Source organism: Mustela nigripes, chromosome 16, assembly GCF_022355385.1.
Source record: "Mustela nigripes isolate SB6536 chromosome 16, MUSNIG.SB6536, whole genome shotgun sequence".
Classification (NCBI taxonomy): domain Eukaryota; kingdom Metazoa; phylum Chordata; class Mammalia; order Carnivora; family Mustelidae; genus Mustela; species Mustela nigripes.
In genome coordinates, this window is record NC_081572.1 from 56,408,912 (window position 1) to 56,429,363 (window position 20,452).

Sequence of the window (20,452 nt, forward strand, 5' to 3'; positions counted from 1 at the left end):
GGAGCTGCTGTGTCACACCTTATTACTTTTCATAGGTGTGGTATGGGGCCGCAGAGCCAGACCTAAGCTCCTCTTTTCAGAGAGGACGATATGGGCGGGGAGAAGGGAAGATGTGGCAGAGCTGGAGCCAGGACCAGTTTCCTTACCAGCCTGTTTTCTTTTTTTTTTTCTTTTCTTTTCTTTTCTTTTGGATTGGTGGAAGGGGCAGAGGGAGAGGGAGAGAGAATCTCAAGCAAGCTCTGTGCTCAGGCCAGAGCCGGACCTGGGGTGTGATCTCACGACCTTGAGATCATGACCTGAGCTGAAATCAACAGTCAGTCACTTAACCGACTGAGCACCAGGCACCCCTTCCTCCTATTCTCTTAATTATGTGTTGTATCCCCTGCTGTTTTTTGTATTCGTGAACATACACACACTTAACCATGAATATTTGCATGAGGCTGCTTTACTGTGTATTGGGGAGTTGCTAAAGATCGTGCTTCTTGGCATGTGAAGTTCAGAATGTAACATTTTTCACCCAGGACCTGGCCCAGATCAAGGGCTCGACTGTCCCCCACTGCTGGAATTACTGTAGAAAGATTGCCAAGGGAAGCGATTGGAGATTGTTTTTTCCATCACTGAAAAACACATTTGCCAAGTTGCCTCAGTGTACGAATACTGCGTGGGAGTTCAGAGATTTTGAGAAATGGATCATTTTACTTTTTCAAGCAGAAATGGGGACGTTAGGACCAGTAGCAGTTTTCAGTATTTGGTGCTGGGACAGTGCTGGGAAATAGGTTGGTTGTACGGAGCAGACCACCTAGTAGGGGAGACGCAGTGTGTGCACGCACCTAGCTTTTCTCTGTGAAACAGATAGAAATGTGATTTGGTCACATTTATTTAATATTGCCTCTGACTCTCTCTCCACAAATATTTTTTTAAAAAATGTTTGACAGTATTTTGTCACAAAAGGGCAAAATGAGAGACAACTGGGAATTCATTGTGAGTTTTCCAAAGCCTCAAACGCTATGAGTACAAAATAGAAACTCAGCAAATGCTCTGAGAGCGTTCTCGTAAGTTTAGTTGTCGGGAGGGTGTGTTTCCCATGTCCCCAGAGCATTTTGTTTTAGGATAAATAGTACTTCCTGTGCCTGTTTTGTAAAGTTCTTCCCCTGCTGGCTCCTTCCTCACCTTGCCTGAAACTCTCTGTTCTCTTATCCTGCCTTATTTTTCTTCTTAGTGCTTGATATACTACGTGTTTATCCTCTGCTTTTTCTCCCTTCGCTAAGCATCTTGAGCAAGGGACCTTGTCTGTTGTGTCACTGCTCTGATCTCCAGGGCCTGTAGTAGTGCTTGGCAAGCGGAGGTCCTCCATAAACATTTGCCGAATGTTCTGGAAGTGAATGGATTCAGACACATAGCCATGGACAGAATGGCAAGGTGGTTAGGAGCAGAGGCTCAGGGCCGGACAGCCTTGGTTTACAGCTGGGGTACTACCTGGGCAAGTCTCTCTACCTCTTTGTGCCTGATTTTCTGCCTTGGAAGGTGGAGATGGAAGTGGGACCTGTCTCCTTGTGTTTTTGTGTGGATTAAGTGAATTATTACGAAAGAAGCATTCAGGATAGAGCCCAGCACATTGTACTTACTGTAATAGCAACACGCGTCCCTATGACTGTCGCTATTACTACCCTCCCCTCCTGTTTGAATCCGTGGCTAGAATTAATAAAACTGAAACGCAGATAACATGGATGTCTTCTTTTAAAGAACCTTAAACCTTCTTCTCCCTTTACGACTTTGATGCAGGTTCTCCACATACGATTCTACCTGCCAAATTGCGCAAGAGATTGCCGAGAAAATCCAACAGCAAAATCAGTATGAAAGAAATGGTGAAAATACAATCAGGGTAAGACCAGGAGAGAGTTAGTACTTGAAGTGATTTGTTTGAGCTTGGAGGTCTGAAAACCCTCCTCCTGCTGAGGTTCCGTGTGTGTGCGCACACATGTGTGTGAGTGAGACAGTGGAATTGACATTATAACCAATCAGATGCTCGTTACGACTAAGACTAAATGAAGCGTGACACTTGTTTAATGTCTCCTACTTCCCCTTACAAGTATCTGACAATTTCATAGTCTAGTTCAAACCCCAGACAATGAATCTCCCAGGCTTTGCAGGACAAGAGGTGACGTCTTGACCTCTTGGAAGATCTGTTCTTGCCAAAAGGATAATAACCTTTTTTTTTTTTTTTTACATTTTACGCGTAAAAATGTAAATAGCTTACAGTTGCTACAAAAACAGTGGCAGGATTTGACTAGGAAATCTATTTTTTAGACGCTCATGAGTTCATTTTAGCACCTTTGATCCCAGTCCAACACCATGTCTCTTTCCAACCTTCCCCATTCTAAATTTGTATTTTTCTTTTCCAGCAGTCAGAATTTTGGTTTCCAAAAACTATGATCTCTTTTTGCCCACTTGGTCTTTTATTGTTTACAGAAGACAGTTTCAGGATTACTACACAAGTACTGCCACAAACACTACCTTTGAATTTGTCTTTATTTTTTTTAACTTTTTAAAACTAATATCCCACTATTAATACTGAGGTTATTCTGTTCTAAAGTTACTAAAATGGATCCTTTTTCCCTGTGTTTTATGCTATCCTTTGCATCTGTTTTTATTCATTTTTGGGTTACTCTTGAATCCCCATCACTTATGTCCCCCATCTCCCCACCCACCTGTCCTATGATAACCACCAGTTTGTTCTCTGCAGTTGAGTCTGTTTCTTGATTTGTCTCTTTTTCGTTTTCCCTTTGTTCCTTTGTTTTGTTTCTAAGATTCCACCTGTGAGTGAAATCATATGGTATTTGTCTTTCTCTGACTTATCTCATGTTCTAGCTCCATCCATGTTGCAAATGGCAAGATTTCATTCCTTTTTTATGGCTGAGTAATATTCCAGTGTATCTGTATCACTTCTTTATCCATTCATCTACCAGTGGACACTTGGGCTGCCTCCACAGCTTGTCTGTTGTAAGTAAATCTGCTGTAAACATTGGGGTGCATGTACCCCTTCGAATTTGTGTTTTTGTATTCTTTGGGTAAATACCCAGTAGGGTGATTACTGGATCATTGGAAAGTTTTATTTTTAACTTTTTGAGGAGCCTCCATACTATTTTCCACAGTGACTGCACTGGTTTGCATTCCCAACAACAACACAAGAGGATTCCTTTTTCTCCTCATCCTTGCCAACACTTTTGTTTCTTGTGTTGATTTTAGCCGTGCTGCTGGGTGTGAGGTGATACCTTGCAGTTTTGATTTGCATTTCCCTGATGATGAGTCCCACTGAGCATCTTTTCATGTGTCTCTTGGCCATCTGGATGTCTTCTTTGGGGAAATGTCTGTTCATGTCGTCTGCTCGTCTTTAATTGGATTATTTGTTTTGGGGGTGTTGGATTGTATCAGTTCTTTATAAATTTTGGATACTAATCCCTTATCAGATATGTCCTTTGCAAATATCTCCTCCCATTCAGGAGATTGCTTCTTTGTTTTGTTGATTGTTTCCTTTGCTGTACAGACACTTTTTGCTTTGATGTTCTCCCAGTGGTTTATTTTTGCTTTTATTTGTCTTGCCATAGGAGAGGTATCTAGAAAAGTGTTGTGAAAAGCATTGCTACTGCCAGTTTGTACTGCCTGTGCTCTCTTTCAGGATTTTTATGGTTTTAGGTCTCATATTTAAGTCTTTAATCCATTTTGAGATTATTTTTTTGTGTGGTGTAAGAGAGTGGTCCAGTGTCCTTCTTCTGCATTTTGTTGTCCAATTTTCCTGACACAGTTTGCTGAGGAGACTGTATTTTTTCCCATTGGGTATTCTTTCCTGCTTTGTCAGAGATTAATTGACCATAAAATTATGGGTTTATTATATTAATTTTTAGTACTTCTTTTTTTTAATAAAGATTTTATTTATTTATTTGACAGATCACAAGTAGGCCGAGAGGCAGGCAGAGAGAGAGGAGGAAGCAGGCTCCCCGCTGAGCAGAGAGCCTGATGTGGGCTCGATCTCAGGACCCTGAGATCATGACCTGAGCCGAAGGTAGAGGCTTAACCCACTGAGCCCCCCAGGCGCCCCTAATTTTTAGTACTTCTTATATGTAACCATTTTCATTAAATTTGGTTTATTTTTCCCGTGTTAACTTTTTGCAGAAATAAACATCCGTATGTTTGTGTGTGTTCTCATTTCTTTTGCTTTTACACAAAAGTTACTCTTGTGTATCTTTTTCTTTTCATTTAATACTATATCGTGGTGATCCCTCCATATTTATTTACTTAGATTTTTGCTGTTCTTCTTTTGGGCTGTATAATACTCTCCTGCATGGATACGCTGTGGCACATTTAACCTAAGGATGGGTGTTTGGATTGTTTCTACACTTTTGCTGTTATGAAACATGCTGCAGTAAATACCTTTATGCTCCCCCGCCCCCCACCTTATGTTTGTGGAGGTGTTTTACAAGGGTGAATTCTCAGAACTAGGATGTATGTGGTTTTTTTCACCTGTTGCCGAATTCCCCTCCATAGGGGTGCTTACCTTTGGTACCCTGATCAGCAGAGCACAACAAATGGGGTTGTCAGTCTCCGGAGTTGTTGCTGGTCAGATAAGTGAGACATAGTATTTCAGTGTAGTTTCAGATTTGCATTTTTCATTTACTAATCAAGGAAAGTATGTTTTCACATGCTTAAACATTATTTACATACATTTTTCTGAGACGTTCTTGTCTTTTGCCCAGTTTTTTTTATTGGGTGGTTGGTCTTTTTAGTCTCTATGATTTCCTTATATAATACAGAGATTTAGTTCTTGGCGATAGATTGTAACTTATTTTTTTTATCATTTGTTGTTTGGCTATGCCCATGGTATCGTCTGCCATGTGAAAGTTTTGGATTTTTTAAACAGAGTTGGCTAATGATCTTTAAATGCCTCCACATTTTCATTTATAACTTCTGCTATTCTGGGATGTAAGGGCATTTATTCCTGTATTCTTGCAATAAACCAGTGGTTTCACTTTTTACATTTAGATCTCATTTAGCTGGTGTCATCCTCTTGGATAGTTTGATTATTTCCAATTATAAGTGAGTTTTCAGTGTGGCTAAATCATTGCCCACGTCAGAGTAAGTTTCTTAGTGTAGACTTTCTGGATTTAGGTCGTATGAAATCTTAAGCCTCTTGTACATATAAGTCTGTTTCAATTCTGATTATCTTTTTCAAATCTTTCTCATTCTGTTAGGAGGTGAAATTATACAATAGATTATTATGCATTTTTTAAATTATTTATGTGACTGAGCATGTTTTTATTTATTGAATACTTGTATTTCTTCCTTTGTGACTTACTGGTATATGTCCTTAATCTAACCTGTTATTTCTTTTTTCTTTATTTTTTAAAGATTTTTATTTATTTGAGAGAGAGAGAGAGAGACTGCAAGAGGGGAATACAAGCAGAAGAGGGAGAAGCAGGCTTCCTGCTGAGCAGGAAGCCCAATGTGGGGCTTGATCCCCTAACCTGTTATTTCTTAATCTCCATGTTCTTTATGTGTATGTTGACTATATTCAAGCTTGATCTGGCATATTTGGTATCAGTATTTTTTCTCTTAGTTTGGCTTTTTATTTTATAAATGACATTTTTTAGACTTGTACTTGTTTTTTTTTTTTTAAGATTTTATTTATTTATTTGAGAGAGAGACAGTGAGAGAGAGCATGAGCGAGGAGAAGGTCAGAGGGAGAAGCAGACTCCCCGTGGAGCTGGGAGCCTGATGCGGGACTCGATCCCAGGACTCCGGGATCATGACCTGAGCCGAAGGCAGTCGTCCCACCAACTGAGCCACCCAGGCGTCCCTTGTTTTTAAACTGGATTTGAAATTTTCAATATTTTTAAAAAGATTTTATTTATTTATTTATTAGAGACACAGCGAGAGAGGGAACACAAGCTGGGGGAGTGGAAGAGGGAGAAGCAGGCTTCCCGCCAAGCAGGGAGCCCGTTGTGGGGCTTGATCCCAGGACCCTGGGATCATGACCTGAGCCGAAGGCAGTCACTTAATAACTGAGCCACCCAGGCACCCCAAAATTTTCAGTATTTTTATTTATGGTCTCTTCTTTTAGAAAGAGGAGAGATCATGGCGATAAACATCTTTCATAGCCAGAGACTGTATAAATATTTTATCTGATCACCTAAATAATCTTTAAGCTTTCCTTCAGTTTTTATTTTTAAGCACATATTGTTAAAATATTTGAAGTTTATTTTGGTTATGTTGTGGGCATCTAATTTTACTTTTTTTCCCATTTGCTAAATTATTCCCTACCTTACCCCCTCCAAGATACGAAATATCCTGTATTTCATTCACTGAATTTTTGCGCGGCTGCACCATTCCTGGACCTTCTGTTCTGTTGTTCCTATTGTGGTTTTTATAAAGACTCCAGAACTGATTGTCAAAGTCCCCGTCCATCACATATTCCTTTTCTTCCTATATTTCCCTTTATCCATGGTTTAGAATAATTTTGCATAGTTTAATTAAAGTTCTTTTGTACTGTGCCTCAATTACCACCTCTTTTCCAATAAAAGAACTCCAGATGGGACTTTGAATAGTTATGTCGTTTATTTAAAGATTAAATTGGGGGACATTTACATTTTTACAATATTAAGTGTTTCCTTTTACTCATTCCTCCATCAATTATTACTCCACAATCACTATGTGCCGGGCACCGTACTAGATATTTTTGAGATTTTGTTGGCATTATTTTTTTTTTTAAAGATTTTATTTATTTATTTGACAGAGAGAGATCACAAGTAGGCAGAGAGGCAGGCAGAGAGAGAGGAGAAGGCAGGCTCCCTGCTGAGCAGAGAGCCCGATGCGGGACTCGATCCCAGGACCCTGAGATCATGACCTGAGCCGAAGGCAGCGGCTTAACCCACTGAGCCACCCAGGTGCCCTTTTGTTGGCATTATTAATTATGTTTAAAATTAATAATTAAAAACAGGTCTCCCGACCTATTATTTAAACATAGAAATGCCCTTGATTTTTTAAATTTACAGTTGATTACTGACTTCTTATCCTGTTTCTAGTAATCTGTCAGTGCCTTCACTTAATTTTCCCAAACAGACGAATCCATTTGGAAATATTGAATTTCCTCTCCTTCCTTCCAGCCCCTGTGTATTTCTTTAACTTATCTTATTGCATTGGTTGGAACTTCTAGACCAAAGCTGAATAATGTTGTTAAGGTAGTACCGTTCCATTCTTAGTTTTTATTGTTTCTGTTTTTTTTTTAATATATTTTTAAAAGATTTTATTTATTTCTTTAACAGAGAAAGGAGAGAGAGAGAGAGAGATCACAAGCAGGCAGAGAGGCAGGCAGAGAGAGGGAGGGAGAAGCAGACTCTCTGCTGAGCAGAAAGCCCTATGCGGGGCTTTATCCTAGGACACCCTGGGATAATGACCTGAGTTGAAGGCAGAGGCTTTAGTCCACTGAGCCACCCCAGTGCCCCTCTGTTTTGGTTTTAGTTACCCCCCCCCATATTGTATTAATCACCAACACTGTCAGCTTTATTATTAGATTTTCTACCATCAAACTGTTCTGCAATTACTAGGATAAATTCTTCTTGGTAGTGATATACTATCATTTTAACATCATTCTGAATTTGCTTTGCTAATCTTTTTAAAAGACTTTTATATTTTATAATCCTTATGGGAGATTGGCATGTGGTTTCTTTTTTTCTCAAGATCTCTGTCAGTGCCTGTTGCCAGGGTTGTGTTAGCTTAAAATATAAATTAGACTTTCTGTCTTTTTCTGTGCTTTGGGAAGTTTCTGTTAAATGATGATGATAGAAAACTTTTCCTGATTATTAAAGTAATCATTTTCTTATAAAAAATTTTTAAAATCCCACTACTTAGGGGTAATGGCGCATGGCATTTTAAGTATTTAGTTCCTGGATTGATTTTTTTCTCAATACGGATGACATTTCATTTTATGACTTGATTTTTTTTCTTTGAATAGATTATCATGGCTCTCTTTCTGTGGTAACATATTGAGATTTCAATCGTATTTTTTTTTTAAAGATTTTATTTATTTATTTGACACAGAGAGAGATCACAAGTAGGCAGAGAGGCAGGCAGAGAGAGAGAGGAGGAAGCAGGCTCTCCGCTGAGCAGAGAGCCCAATGCGGGGCTCGATCTCAAGACCCTGAGATCATGACCTGAGCTGAAGGCAGAGGCTTTAACCCACTGAGCTACCCAGGCGCCCCCAATCATATTTTTTTAATGGCTACATTCTTTTTCGTCTTTTGAATGATTTTGAGCTTTAGTTTTGTAGACTTTTCTTAGTTTGGATGTGTGTGTGTGTGGCGGGGGTGTGTTTTGCTTTTTTTGTTTGTTTGTTTTGCTCTTTATTTCTTGAATGAGGGGAGATCTGCTTTCCTCGGTATTTCCTCATAAACACTGTAGGTGGTTTTCCATGGTTCCAAGAGGTATTAGAATAGTTAAGATTAAACTTTTCTTGGCTGCCCGATACTTTTGAGGGCTGCTTGATGTGTGTAGCCCTCGGCCAGCCTCTGGTGTCCTGCTATTTTCCTCCTTAGTGTGACCCTGCCAATCTTGGGAGGGAGGCCCCTTCCCTTCCACTGCAGGTTTGTAATTGCTACTCCAAACAAGGTAGCAAATGAAACCTGTGATCGTGTCTTTTGAAAACATTATCTCTGATTTCACCCATGGCTGACTGGATTTAATTTACATGGGCAGTTTTATGTTTCATATTTCTCAGTTCCCGAGCGCCTCTCTCCCCACCCCCCTCCATCCTTCAGGGCAGCACTCAGGGTCACAAACCAAAATTTCCTCGGGGTCTGTAGAATGATCGGGAAGATTCACACACTCTCAGAAAAACAGTCACGTGTGGTTAACGTTGTATAAGGACAACACACCGCTGTAAAACTTTTACATGGGTTTGAAATACACTAGTGCGTTTAAATAAGACTGGCTGCGGTGGCAGTGGAACTCGATGGCTTGTCATTTGAAGCAAGGTCGGGGGAACTGGGGGGTTTTCGCTGGTGAATGCAGACTAGGGAACCCAGGTTCCTGCAGGGCTCCAAGGTAGACAAATGGGATCAGAGGGTAGAGGCTCAGAGGACAGAATTCAGACCGTGAGGGTCAAGTGGCAGTTTCCCTATTCAGGTATGGCCCCATTACTGCCTGGTCACAGTAGAAAATGGATGCAAGCATTCGGTGGGTGTCTGGACCAAAATTCAGATGCCTTACCGCCCTGCGGGTGTCCTTGGGAGGTCAGACATCTCTGCCTGCTCACCCTTGAAGGAATGACAGTGTGTTTACTGGATATTTGTAGTAAATCCCACAGGTCTGGACCAGCATACTGAGGATGTGTTCTTTTCTTTCCAGCTTACCGTGACCATCAGAACTTTGTTGCAGAATCTGAAGGACAAGATCGCCCTTTTGAAGGACCTGCTGCTAAGAGCTGTGTCAACACATCAGATGTATCCATGTAAACATTTCCACCTCTTTTCTAGAGTGGGAGGAAACGCAGTCTTATTTTAAGAAAGGAAGGAATCTGGGCCACCCAGATTTTTTCCACAGCTTGAGGAAGACCTGGGTTTCCAAAATATTGCCGATCTTCTCGATTTCTATTTTAAGGATCTGTTACGTGGTTCACAGGCAATATGCTGGCAAAGCAAGATACGCTGAAGGCGTTCACTTATTTGGGTGTGACTTGGGTGTAACCTCTATGCTCTAGGAAGCCAGTGCTTTCTGCCGGGGCTGTGTTTGCACCGAGCCCCACACTGCCCCCTGTCTAGACAGCCCTGGAGATGGTGAGCCTCTGTGTCAACAGGGGAGGGCACCTTCTACCATAACCTCAGCTGTGGCGATGCTGGAGTGGCCAGAGTTATGACTGGTCCGTTTTCTTTTCCAAGAGGCCAGTAGCAGTAGAAATCGTACATCTTTGGGGATTTTCCCCTGTTTATGTAGGTTATTGAGATGGGACTCGTTCACCTTCTTACTCTTCGAGAAGCACAGACGCTTGCCCCTGGTTTGGGAGTTTGGGGGCCGGGGAGGGGCGGGCAGAGAGTCCTGGCCTGAAGCAAGTTGTGCCCCATTTCAACCTCCCACCAACACTGTCAAGTGTTGAAACTTTTTTTTTTTTTAAGAAGTTCATAATCCGATCAGTTGAGGAAAACACCTGTGACCTGTTACCTAAACTAGTCCTTTGCACCTGAGTTTATCTCGGTTTGAAAACTGGCCGCACAGTGCTCCTCTCTTAACCTCTCATCGTTTCCTCAAATTACCAGTTCATGCCAAAAAGCCAGATTTGAGTATCTAAAGAAATGGTTATTACTGCTTTTCAGTGGGAGAGTGTAGGAATCTAGCTTTTTGGCAAAATAATAGAAAATGTTTGAACCATTATTTTCCCCAAGCATCACCCCTTTATGCTACCAGGGAGCATATGCTGGAGGGAGGTTTGTTTAGATTAATTGCGTGAGTTTGTAGATACTCAGTTACTAACACACTAAGGTTTCAGGTAAAAGTTTAATTTCAGTAAACAGTGGGGGGCTTATTTTTAAGACATCTGGAATATTCTAATACATTTAGTTTGTGACTTTAACCTCTATCTGGTATTATTTATTCCTGTATATCTATCACATATATATGTATACACACACACACATATTTTAAGATTTTATTTATTTGGGAGAGTGAGAGCAAGCATGTGCATGTGTGCGGGGAGAGCTGCAGAGGGCGAGGGAGAAGCAGACTCCCCACTGAGCAGGGAGCCCACCAAGGTGGCGGGATCCCAGAACTCTAAGATCATGATCTGAGCTGAAGGCAGATTCTTAACTGACCGAGCCACCCAGGCACCCCCTACACATCTATTATCAAGCGGTTTTTATTTTATCAAAATCAACAAGTCCCAATATGTCGACTTCAGATGGTTTGCAGTCGGCCTGGCTAGTGTCCACAAGTGATGTCCAGCTACGTGCGCTCATTTTCTTGTTAACCTAAAGCACCTATGTTAAATAGTCCTTTCATGATTTAATATTAGCAACTGTGTATTTGCTATCCATCAAGGTTACTGATTATTATGCCCCTTATGATATTTATGTGCTAAACTACAGGACAAAAAAGAAACAAATGAAGCACTCTAACCATTTTATATTAGTAACTTCTGCTCATTATTAGTTAAGGAGGAGCATGTGGCTGTAATAATTGCCTTGACTTTGTTCCGAGTGCTTTCAACCTGACCATCTTTTGAAATCTCATAGACTTTGGTTTTGTGGTCATCTCAGAATTTGCTGAACGAAGCATGAAAAATATATAAAAATGTTTTAAAATATAGAACAGAGTTATTAAACACATTATGAAAATATTTAAGGACATGACTGTGGATAATTTAGAATGTTGTAGGATAAAGCAGAAACTCAGCTGGACTGTAACAGCATTCTTTGAAATATTAAGGATTTTTTTCAAATAGTTGGATCTCTTGCTGGAAATGCAACCCGTACTAAAGATGGAATTCCTGTCTCCTACCCCAAGGGGGCGCTCAGGTCTTCTGCGTTTTCAGGGAGACCATTTCTTTTGATGGAAAGGAGGTAGTTTCTGCATTATGAAGGCCTCTTTTTAATTCTCTTTCTGTTCCCCACATCTTCCCTTCCTTTGCCCTTCATCTTCCCAGCTATTTCCAGATTTAAGCCATATGGGATAGCTACTTCTGTGGGTGGTTCGTTATTTTCTTTACCAAAAAGGTACAGAGCCCAGGTCAACCTTTGCATACCAGCTCACCGGTAGAGCTGGAAAACAAATCCCACATCGCAGCAGAGGAAAGTTTTACACGGGGAGAGGAATCTGAGGACTGAAGGAACTTGCCCCAGACCCCACAGCTGGGAAATGGAAGAGTGCGGACGCAGAGTCAGGGCTGTCTGGCCCCAAAGCCAGTTGTTTAAAAACCGAATTCTACTTTAGTAGAAATAATACAGTCATCTGTCACCTGGAACGTCTTCCACTAGAATTCCCTAATAATGGGCATGTTGCTCTGATGCCAAGACAAATCCTGTTTGTAATGCAAATCCTTGAGACCCTTCTTAGTCATCAGAAAGCTTAAACACTGTTCACTGTGGTTTATTAGGTATACTTTATGATGTTGTAATTCTTAGAAAAATTTTTGTCTGTAAATCGCCAACAGAGTGACTGTTTAATCCTTTTTTTTTTTTTGGAGGCCTAATTAATGTTGGGTGACTTTTTTAATGGGAATATTTGAATACCACATGTCCTTACTGTGTCGGGTAGTTGAGGGTTTATGGCACTTCACCTAGTAAATTTATGCATTTGTGCAGTTTTCCAAAGAACACTACGGTTTGCCAGAAAGATAAGTCCTCAGAAAATGCCTTCCAAACAATTAAACTCACGGAGTGAAGGCATAAGATGTTACTGCTTTTTCTTGGAAAAAGTATTTTCTCCTGGCAAGAATAAATGTGGAGTGAAATTCAAAGTCGTGTGCTTTTGAATTGGTTAGTTTGCAATTCATAAACCAAAGTCCTGCAGCCAGAGAATTTAAAATTACTGAATACCATTAATTTCTATTCACCGTGTTTCTTGGAGACAGGAATTGTTCATTACCCCGCTGGTTGAGAAAAGTCCTGGGCCACAGGAGGGCCGCCTGTGAAATGTCAGGTAGAAGTGAAATTATTCTTAGAATTGGCCTAATGTGCAGCTTGTCTTTTTGTTGGGTTCTCAAAGGCAGCACCTTTATAAGTTGAAGGAGAATTAAAAAAAAAAAAGTCTCTTTACAGAGGGGCTCAGTATAAAAAGGTATTTTGGGTCTTGGGAAAAGTCCTATAGAAATGATTTTTTAAAAACTATAAATAACTTTTCTCCCCTTTGTCTTTTTGGGGGGGAGAGAGACAGACAGGTGGGTGGATAGGTGTAGCCATCACTGTAACTGCATGAAGGCAGGTGCTGGGGGCTAGCCAGGAAGCTGCTGGGGAGAGCCCCTGGGGCTCCAGGGGACGTCAGGTGGTTCCCAAACACTGTATTTGTACTTGATGTTTTTCACTGGTGCCTGGAATGGCGAGGAAAGTGAGGACAGGACGGTGTTGAGGTCAGTAGGGATTTTCTGATTTGTAGTCTCGTGACCTTTGCAGTTTTCCACATTAAGGTCTCCTTGCTTTGTTCCCTGGGTAGTAAAGGTGGATGGCAGTTTTGTCTGTTGTGGTTGTTTCAGATACCTGGCAAAATGCATGTACGTAACTTTTATGAAGTCTGCCATCACCCGCCCCCCCAATTTGTCTGGAAGTATTTCTGCTGCAGTCTAGCGGCAACGGCCCGGCTTTGGAACCAGACAGAGCTGAGATTGAATGAGCTCTGGTACTTCCTCAAGGCCAAAGAGCAACTTCACCTTTCTAGACTTTCGTGTCTGTCTAGAGGAGGACTAAATACGCATACATTGCCAGGTTGTTCAAAAAGCTGCCGGGGGCGCCTGGGTGGCTCAGTGGGTTAAAGCCTCTGCCCCTTGGTTCAGGTCATGATCTCAGGGTCCTAGGATCGAGGCCCTGCATTGGGCTCTCTGCTCAGCAGGGAGCCTGTTTCTTCCTTCTCTCTGCCTGTCTCTCTGTCTACTTGTGATCTCTGTCTGTCAAATAAATAAATCTTCAAAAAAAAGAAAAGAAAAAAGAAAAAGCTGCAGGGAATCAATTTAGAGCACCTCATGGGACCAGCCCCTCCTACTGGGGGGGGGGTGTTGCATACAAGGTAGCTTTCAACATTTACTAACCGTGTGACCTCAGACAAGTTACTTAACCTCTTTGTACCTTGGGTTTTGTGTGTGTGTGGTTTTTTCATCTGGATATAGGAGTAGTAAAAGTACCCCTGGCTTATAGGATTGTCGGCAGGATTCAGTGATGTGCAGGGCGGGTGCTTGGTGTGTAGTCAGCCCCCCTTGAGGATTACCTGCTATTTACTGTTTTGATCCCTGCTACTGTGGGAACTGACAGGTAGTCCTTACAGGGTTCATCATCATGTAAAGAAGTTATATCAAAGCACAAAAAATGACAGTATTGAAATAGTGCTTGCAAGATGTGGTCAGTGCTTTGAGGGAGGTAAGGACCTAGTCTGGTACATGAAAAATATTCAGTGCAGTTTGTTAACTTAAAAAAAGGATGCAATGCACGTGAGCTGGAGAAGTCTGGCCTCTAGGACCTTTTATAAACTGTCCTCTTGCAACTCTTCTGTTAAGGCACCAAAAAATAAGTGTGTCTGAAAACTTCTTCCTTCTCCAGAGTGATGAATTCACAAGCACGACTTGCCAAAATTCTTTTTTTTTTTTTTTTTTAAAGATTTTGTTTATTCATTTGAGAGAGAGAGGGAGCACAAGCAGGGGTGAGGCAGAGGGAGAGGGAAAAGCAGGCTCCCTGCTGAGCTGGGGGCCCCACCTGGGACTCGATCCCAGGACCTGGAGATCAGGACCTGAGCCGAAGGTGATGCTTAACCATCTGAGCCACCCAGGTGTCCCAGACTTGTCAAAATCCTTAAGCCTTTCTACTAAATAGAAAATCTAGAAGCTGGAGTGGGGTGGGGCATCCTGAAGGACCAGCAGCATTTTGGTTCCCCTTCCTCTTAGGATCCAAGTGCTGATGGAGTACAGCAGGGAAACTTTGCTAATGTGCCTTGGTAGCAAGTACTAGTAGTATGAAGTCTGCATCCCATCTCGTACAACCTTACCTACATCCCCATCACTTGTGTAAGACCAGCCTAGCCGATGACGGAGTACTATGGTTTTGTCTGTCTTCCGACCTTTCTCCTTGGTTATTCTTCCAGTTGGTGGAGGAGGCGGTCCCAGCACTGGCCGCTGACTGTGTGCCCTATTTTCTGCTTGGACCTCTTGTTAACCACACCCCCACGTAATAAGTGCTCCATGCAGAGGGGCTATTAATTTATGATTTCTCCTTTTGCCCTCTTCCCTCCATCTCCTTATGCTGTGTCCTCTCAGTAGATTAAAATACAAATTAAAAAAGGAGGAGGGCATTCCTAATTGCTTAAACGTCCGGGCTTCCCAGGTTAGCAGGGAGTTTCTGGGGAGGTTCTGAATTAGTATTACTCGTCTTGTTACTGACTTTAGCAGGATGCTGAGCAGTGGCAAAGTTAAGTGGGCAGTCCTGAGAGCCCCAGGGTGGAGAAGCCCACAGAAGGTTTGGTGGTCAAGGTCAGCCCAATGTGGTAGACAAACCCTGACCTAAAGCAGAATGAATTGGGCTCTTGCCCAGCATTGTCACTAACCACACTGGGACAAGCTAGTAGTCGGGAGAACCAGAAGAACCCCAGCCAGCTTAGGGGAATGCTAAGGTCTCTTGTAGCCATAACCATCTGTGATTCTGTTCTTTAGCTGCTAACTTACAAAACACGATCACCACGCTTTACGGCTCTTGAAATTGATGTGACTTAAAGTTCATGCTTAACAAGCTTGATACTATAACAGGTGTCTGCTATATTTTAAAACCTTTCTTTCCTGTTTTTATTATAAAAGCACCTTCTAATTTTATTAACTAGCATTATGATTGGCACACAATACAACACGATACTTCATGAACAGGATACTCCCTGACACCCTGAATCCCCAGTTCTTCCTCTTTGGAAGCAGTTGTTATGTATCCTTCCAGAAATTTCCCGAGTAAATAGACAAACATGTGTGTCCTGCTGAGTATTTTTTAAATGCAGGGGAAGACACCATCCACTCTAACTTTTTGCTGCTGCTTTTTCTTTTGTTTTGTGTTAACACTGTGTTTTAGAGATGTTTCCATATCAGCTAATACATGTAAGTACTTAGTAAGCCCTTGGCAACGTTAATTACTATCTTTCAGTCCATAAAGAGCGTTGCTACTCTTTTCTTCTAGGCTACAAAACCTTCCACTGTGGGGTTGTGCTAATTCCTTATTAGTGGACGGCAGGACATTTCTGCTCTTTGGCTGTTATAAACAATGCTGCCGTGAACATCTCTGCTCTGAAGTCTTGGTGTAGACGTGTGACTGTATCTGCAGAAGGTCCTGTTGAAGGAATGTATCTTCTGAATGCTATGACATTGAGAAGGCAGTCTGGCCATTGGCTGAGCTGGTTTACATTCTCACCAGGAGTATCAGTGGGTGCTCCCTCTGCCCTTTCCAGAACTTCCTGGTCACACTTCCTAACTGATGGGTGAAAATGATACTGTGTTTCCATTTGCATTTCTTGGACTAACGTAAAACTGAATACTTTTGTTATTATTACGGTTTCTTCTGTGCTCCGTTTCACCTTTGCCTTTCTTTTCATTTGTCACTGATAAATTTATTTTGCAGATATTTACAAATTTATCATTTGCAGATATTTACAATTTTTATGTAGTCAGATTTGTCTTTTCCTTCATGGCCTCTACGTTTTCAGTCTCGACGAGTAAGATTTCTCCTACTCCAAGATTATCAAAAAGTTCCCCTTCTGTTTTCTCTAATGATACTTTTATAATTTTTAAAAAAATCTTTAAATCCTGAGCCAGTGTACTCTGACTTTGATTTTAAGAATGGATGGGGGTTCAGCTTTTGTTGCCAGAGCAGGCCGAGCATAGGGCACAGGACAAAGTGAATTAGTACTGTGATGTAATTAATAGTTTCTGCAAATTAAAATTCCCATTTTGTCCCATATAATTCATGCCATAGCTTCTGAAAGCTTGTCCCCTCCTTTTCCCTCCCCACTGAAGAACTTCTCTTGCCTTCTGCTCTGTCGACAGTCTGTCCCTAAAGGAAACATCAACACTTTTTCCTGATGTTGGCATTGATCAAAAGGCAGATGTTTGGCCTTTTATTTTTTTTATGATTTTTAAATTTACTTTAGAGAAAGAGAGCATGAACAGGGGGAGGGGCTGTGGGAGAGGGAAAGAGAATCTCAAGCAGGCTCCCCACTCAGCGTGGAGCCCAAAGCGGGGCTCAGTCTCATGACCCTGAGATCATGACCTGAGCCAAGTCCGATGCCCAGCCCACTGTTTCTTTTTTTTTTTTTTTTTTAAGATTTTATTTAATTATTTCTCAGAGAGAGAGAGGGAGAGAGAGCACAGGCAGGCAGAGTGGCAGAGGGAGAAGCAGGCTCCCTGCGGAGCAAGGAGCCCGATGTGGGACTTGATCCCAGGACTCTGGGATCATGACCTGAGCCGAAGGCAGCTGCTTAACCAACTGAGCCACCCAGGCATCCCCAGCCTGCTGTTTCTTAGTTGCAGTTGCTACCTTACAGTTTCCCAGATGGCGTAGTTGGGGGCATAGTGACATATGGGCAAGAATGAAATGGAAGAGCAATGGTAGCAATTTTCCGTGGGGGTAGTGTGGCATTCTGGAATATTCAGAGAATTCAGACAAATCTGAATTCATTTATTTATTGACTTATTTTAATCATCTGAAACCACTGATACTGCGTAGCTGCATTGGTTTAGGGATTCCTGGTTTGACTAACTACTCTCTGTTACCGGGGACCTTTTTTCTGGATTTTTAAAGATTATTATGCTTTTACCAGCAAGCCAGCTCTTTCTGTTCAAAATTAGCAGCAGAAATTGCAGTTTCCCTGGGCCGTGGTCCCACGCCTCCTGCGGGAAAGGGCGATGCTACTGCTTGATTTGGCCAATTTCTTGGAAATATTTTGGGCCTCCATGCAGCGTTTGCCATCTTCCTCTTAAATAGAAAAACGTCTCTGAATGTAAAGCAGCAGGCTCACTCACTCTTACTGTTACCAGCACTAGGTAATTGTGGCCGGGGTGACGCTGGATTACCGGGCTTCAGGGCCAGTAAAACAAAAGCCATCTAATAACAAACTCAAAGCCAGAAAAAATCATTGCCGAGATGGCTTATTTCTGTACTTACTTTTTATGTCTGGTGTTGGATACGCCCTTTCAGAAGGATCGGTTAGCTTTCTCCCGTTGTTGTTCTTACGGCGGATATGTTCTCCCTGAACATTTTATTTTGTTTTTAAACACACACACACAGACACACTCTCACTCAGCCTAAAAGGACTCGCTTAGCCTCCTTCAAGAAAGGTAGTGCAGAAAACTATGGATTTAGCCTCAGTTTATTTTTTTAGCCATAACTCATGAGTTGTGCTGGAAAAGATGTTAGAGGTTATCTGTTTTCTGGCATTGCATGTAAAGACATGGAGATCCAAACACGGAACTCAAGATCAGACAGAGTGGTCAAAGCGAGACTGTAAGCTTTGGACTCCTGGTTTAATGCGCTTGCTAGAATAACACACTGAGATCCGATTCTTTCTTTGTAATTGTCTTTAGAGGTAAGTACCATGCCTTGTGTTTAAATAATGAACTGACGGGAACTCCTTTTAGAGCGAATCTGTCGCATAGAGTAGCACGTTACAAAAGCTATTTGAGGTGTGTTCATAGGCATTAACACAGAAGAAAGGCGCTATAGAGAACCTCTTTCCTTCCTTACAGAGTACCTTAGGGTACTAGGGTCTAGGAAATCACCTTTGAACATTGCCTCCTATAACCCAAAACCCGAGGAATTCCTGAGTGCGATGGCTCTGCCGACAGGAATAATCATTTCAGTGTAAGTCTCTGGGAGGAAGATAATTTCTACCTGCTGTATTTCCGGGGGTGGGGGTGGGGGTGGGGGAAAGGTTCTGTTTCAGAACCCTGCTTCGGTTCTGTCAAGGCCCTTTACTTGGAAGATCTGCGATGTTGAAGGTCAGAGCAGGATGAGAAGAACAGTTCAGGTCTCTTCTGGCCACAATTGCTTAGGGTCTGTAATGGTCACAGCCGACCGGGAGAGCTCCCTTAATACCAGAACAGGGAAACTGAGGTAATCCACCCACCATTGGACCTTAACGAGACGCCTGCAGAACACAGCTTGAAGGAGACCGAAGACAGAACCTGCTGGATGAACTTGTAACTCGAGAGAGACTACTTGTGGCATCCTTTAAGAACGAGGGTGCAGAACCAGATCTCATCAGGTAGGACGCCTTCATTTACAGGAACTACGTGGTGGGTGAAGATGTATTTGCAGAGATTAGAGATTGGCGTGCTGAACGGCTTAATTCAATGAGTAAAATACACTCCGCTCTGTTAGAGTGTTTGACTCCCACTTTCTTTCAGTTTAGTGTTCTTTAATGTTCTAGATGTAGTACATCGGGGTGTTCAGCCAAATTCCATTCCGAGGGAAGACTGGGGAGAGTACGGATGTCAGCAAATGTCCTTTGCATTTTTTGCTTGCTTTGTCCTATGGGAGCTATCTTTTAAACTCCTGAAGGCATGAACTCATCTGTGGGGGAAGAGAGGTGTTTCTTTTGTTTCCTCCCCCCCCCCCCCACTGGCACCTTGGAAAGCTGTGTCCTAGGGAGACTTGTCGTCTGTGGCTCATGAAGGTATGGGAGTGGAGCAGGTTTATTCCTGCCTGTTCTGTGCCTGGAAGTGATTTACTTGCCAACACAGTTGATGGCCGTCCTGTGCCCAGCTCTGTTGGAAGACCCAGAAAGGCCATCCAGCTTTCCAGGGTTGGGGTTCATGATCCCTTATGGTTACGTCTTTAGAACTGCCCCCCGCACCCCACTTCCAAGCTCCTTGGTGGAAAGCATCACAGCAGGAAATGAACTTTGAGTAGAAACAAACTTCTCTACCTCTTCCCCTCTAGGGATGAGGCTTTCATTCTGGAGAGGAGCTTGCTTCTGTGGAGTTCCTGATCAGAAATAATACGGCTTCCTGAGGGCAGTGGGTTTTGTTTTGTTTTGTTTTGTTTTGTTTTTTAACCTTCGGCCACATGTTACTAGGTCCCGCCTCAGACAATTAAAGTGGGGGTGTGGGTGGGGGAAGGAGAGTCCAAGGTGAGGCCCACAGGCAGCCAGGTTTGCAGACCATGGCCCTGTGGCAAGCTGAGGAGGGAAACAGTTTCCTGTCAGCCTCAGACCTCTGGTGATCCAGGGTTTTTAGAAAGAACTTACGAAAGATACGGGAAGTTCAGTGAAATCTTAAGTCATTGCAGTGGAGAGATGAAGCCCAGGAGTCTGGGAGGGAGGGATCGTGTCCTGGGCAGGGTTTGTGAGAAGCCTCGGGTGAGCGGGGTGTTTCTCTGGCGGCGAGCAGTGGGTGAAATGAACACACGAGCCAGGGGATCCACGGGCAAAGTCAATGCCATCTGTCAAGAAGGGCCTTCACCCTGAAGGGAGTGGTCTTTGCAGTCCAGAAAGAGAACTGAGGTGTACTCAGGAGGAAGGGTCAAGTGCAGAGGGGATCCACGGGCAGAGTCCATGCCATCTGTCAAGAAGGGCCTTCACCCTGAAGGGAGTGGTCTTTGCAGTCCAGAAAGAGACTGAGGTGTACTCAGGAGGAAGGGTCAAGTGCAGAGGGGATCCACGGGCAGAGTCCATGCCATCTATCAAGAAGGGCCTTTACCCTGAAGGGAGTGGTCTTTGCAGTCCAGAAAGAGAACTGAGGTGT

General features: G+C 42.6%; 1 protein-coding gene across 3 annotated transcripts in view; it reads left to right on the plus strand.

Annotated features, from left to right (window-relative positions):
- STX8 (syntaxin 8) overlaps positions 1-20,452 on the plus strand; it is a 243,462-nt gene that overhangs the window by 3,864 nt on the left and 219,146 nt on the right. For all 3 annotated transcript variants that reach the window (XM_059379411.1, XM_059379410.1, XM_059379409.1), the window contains exons 2-4: positions 1,783-1,882; positions 9,397-9,491; positions 18,862-18,972. In XM_059379411.1, the coding sequence (XP_059235394.1) occupies positions 1,783-1,882; positions 9,397-9,491; positions 18,862-18,972 (306 nt within the window). The remainder of the gene's footprint in view (positions 1-1,782; positions 1,883-9,396; positions 9,492-18,861; positions 18,973-20,452) is intronic.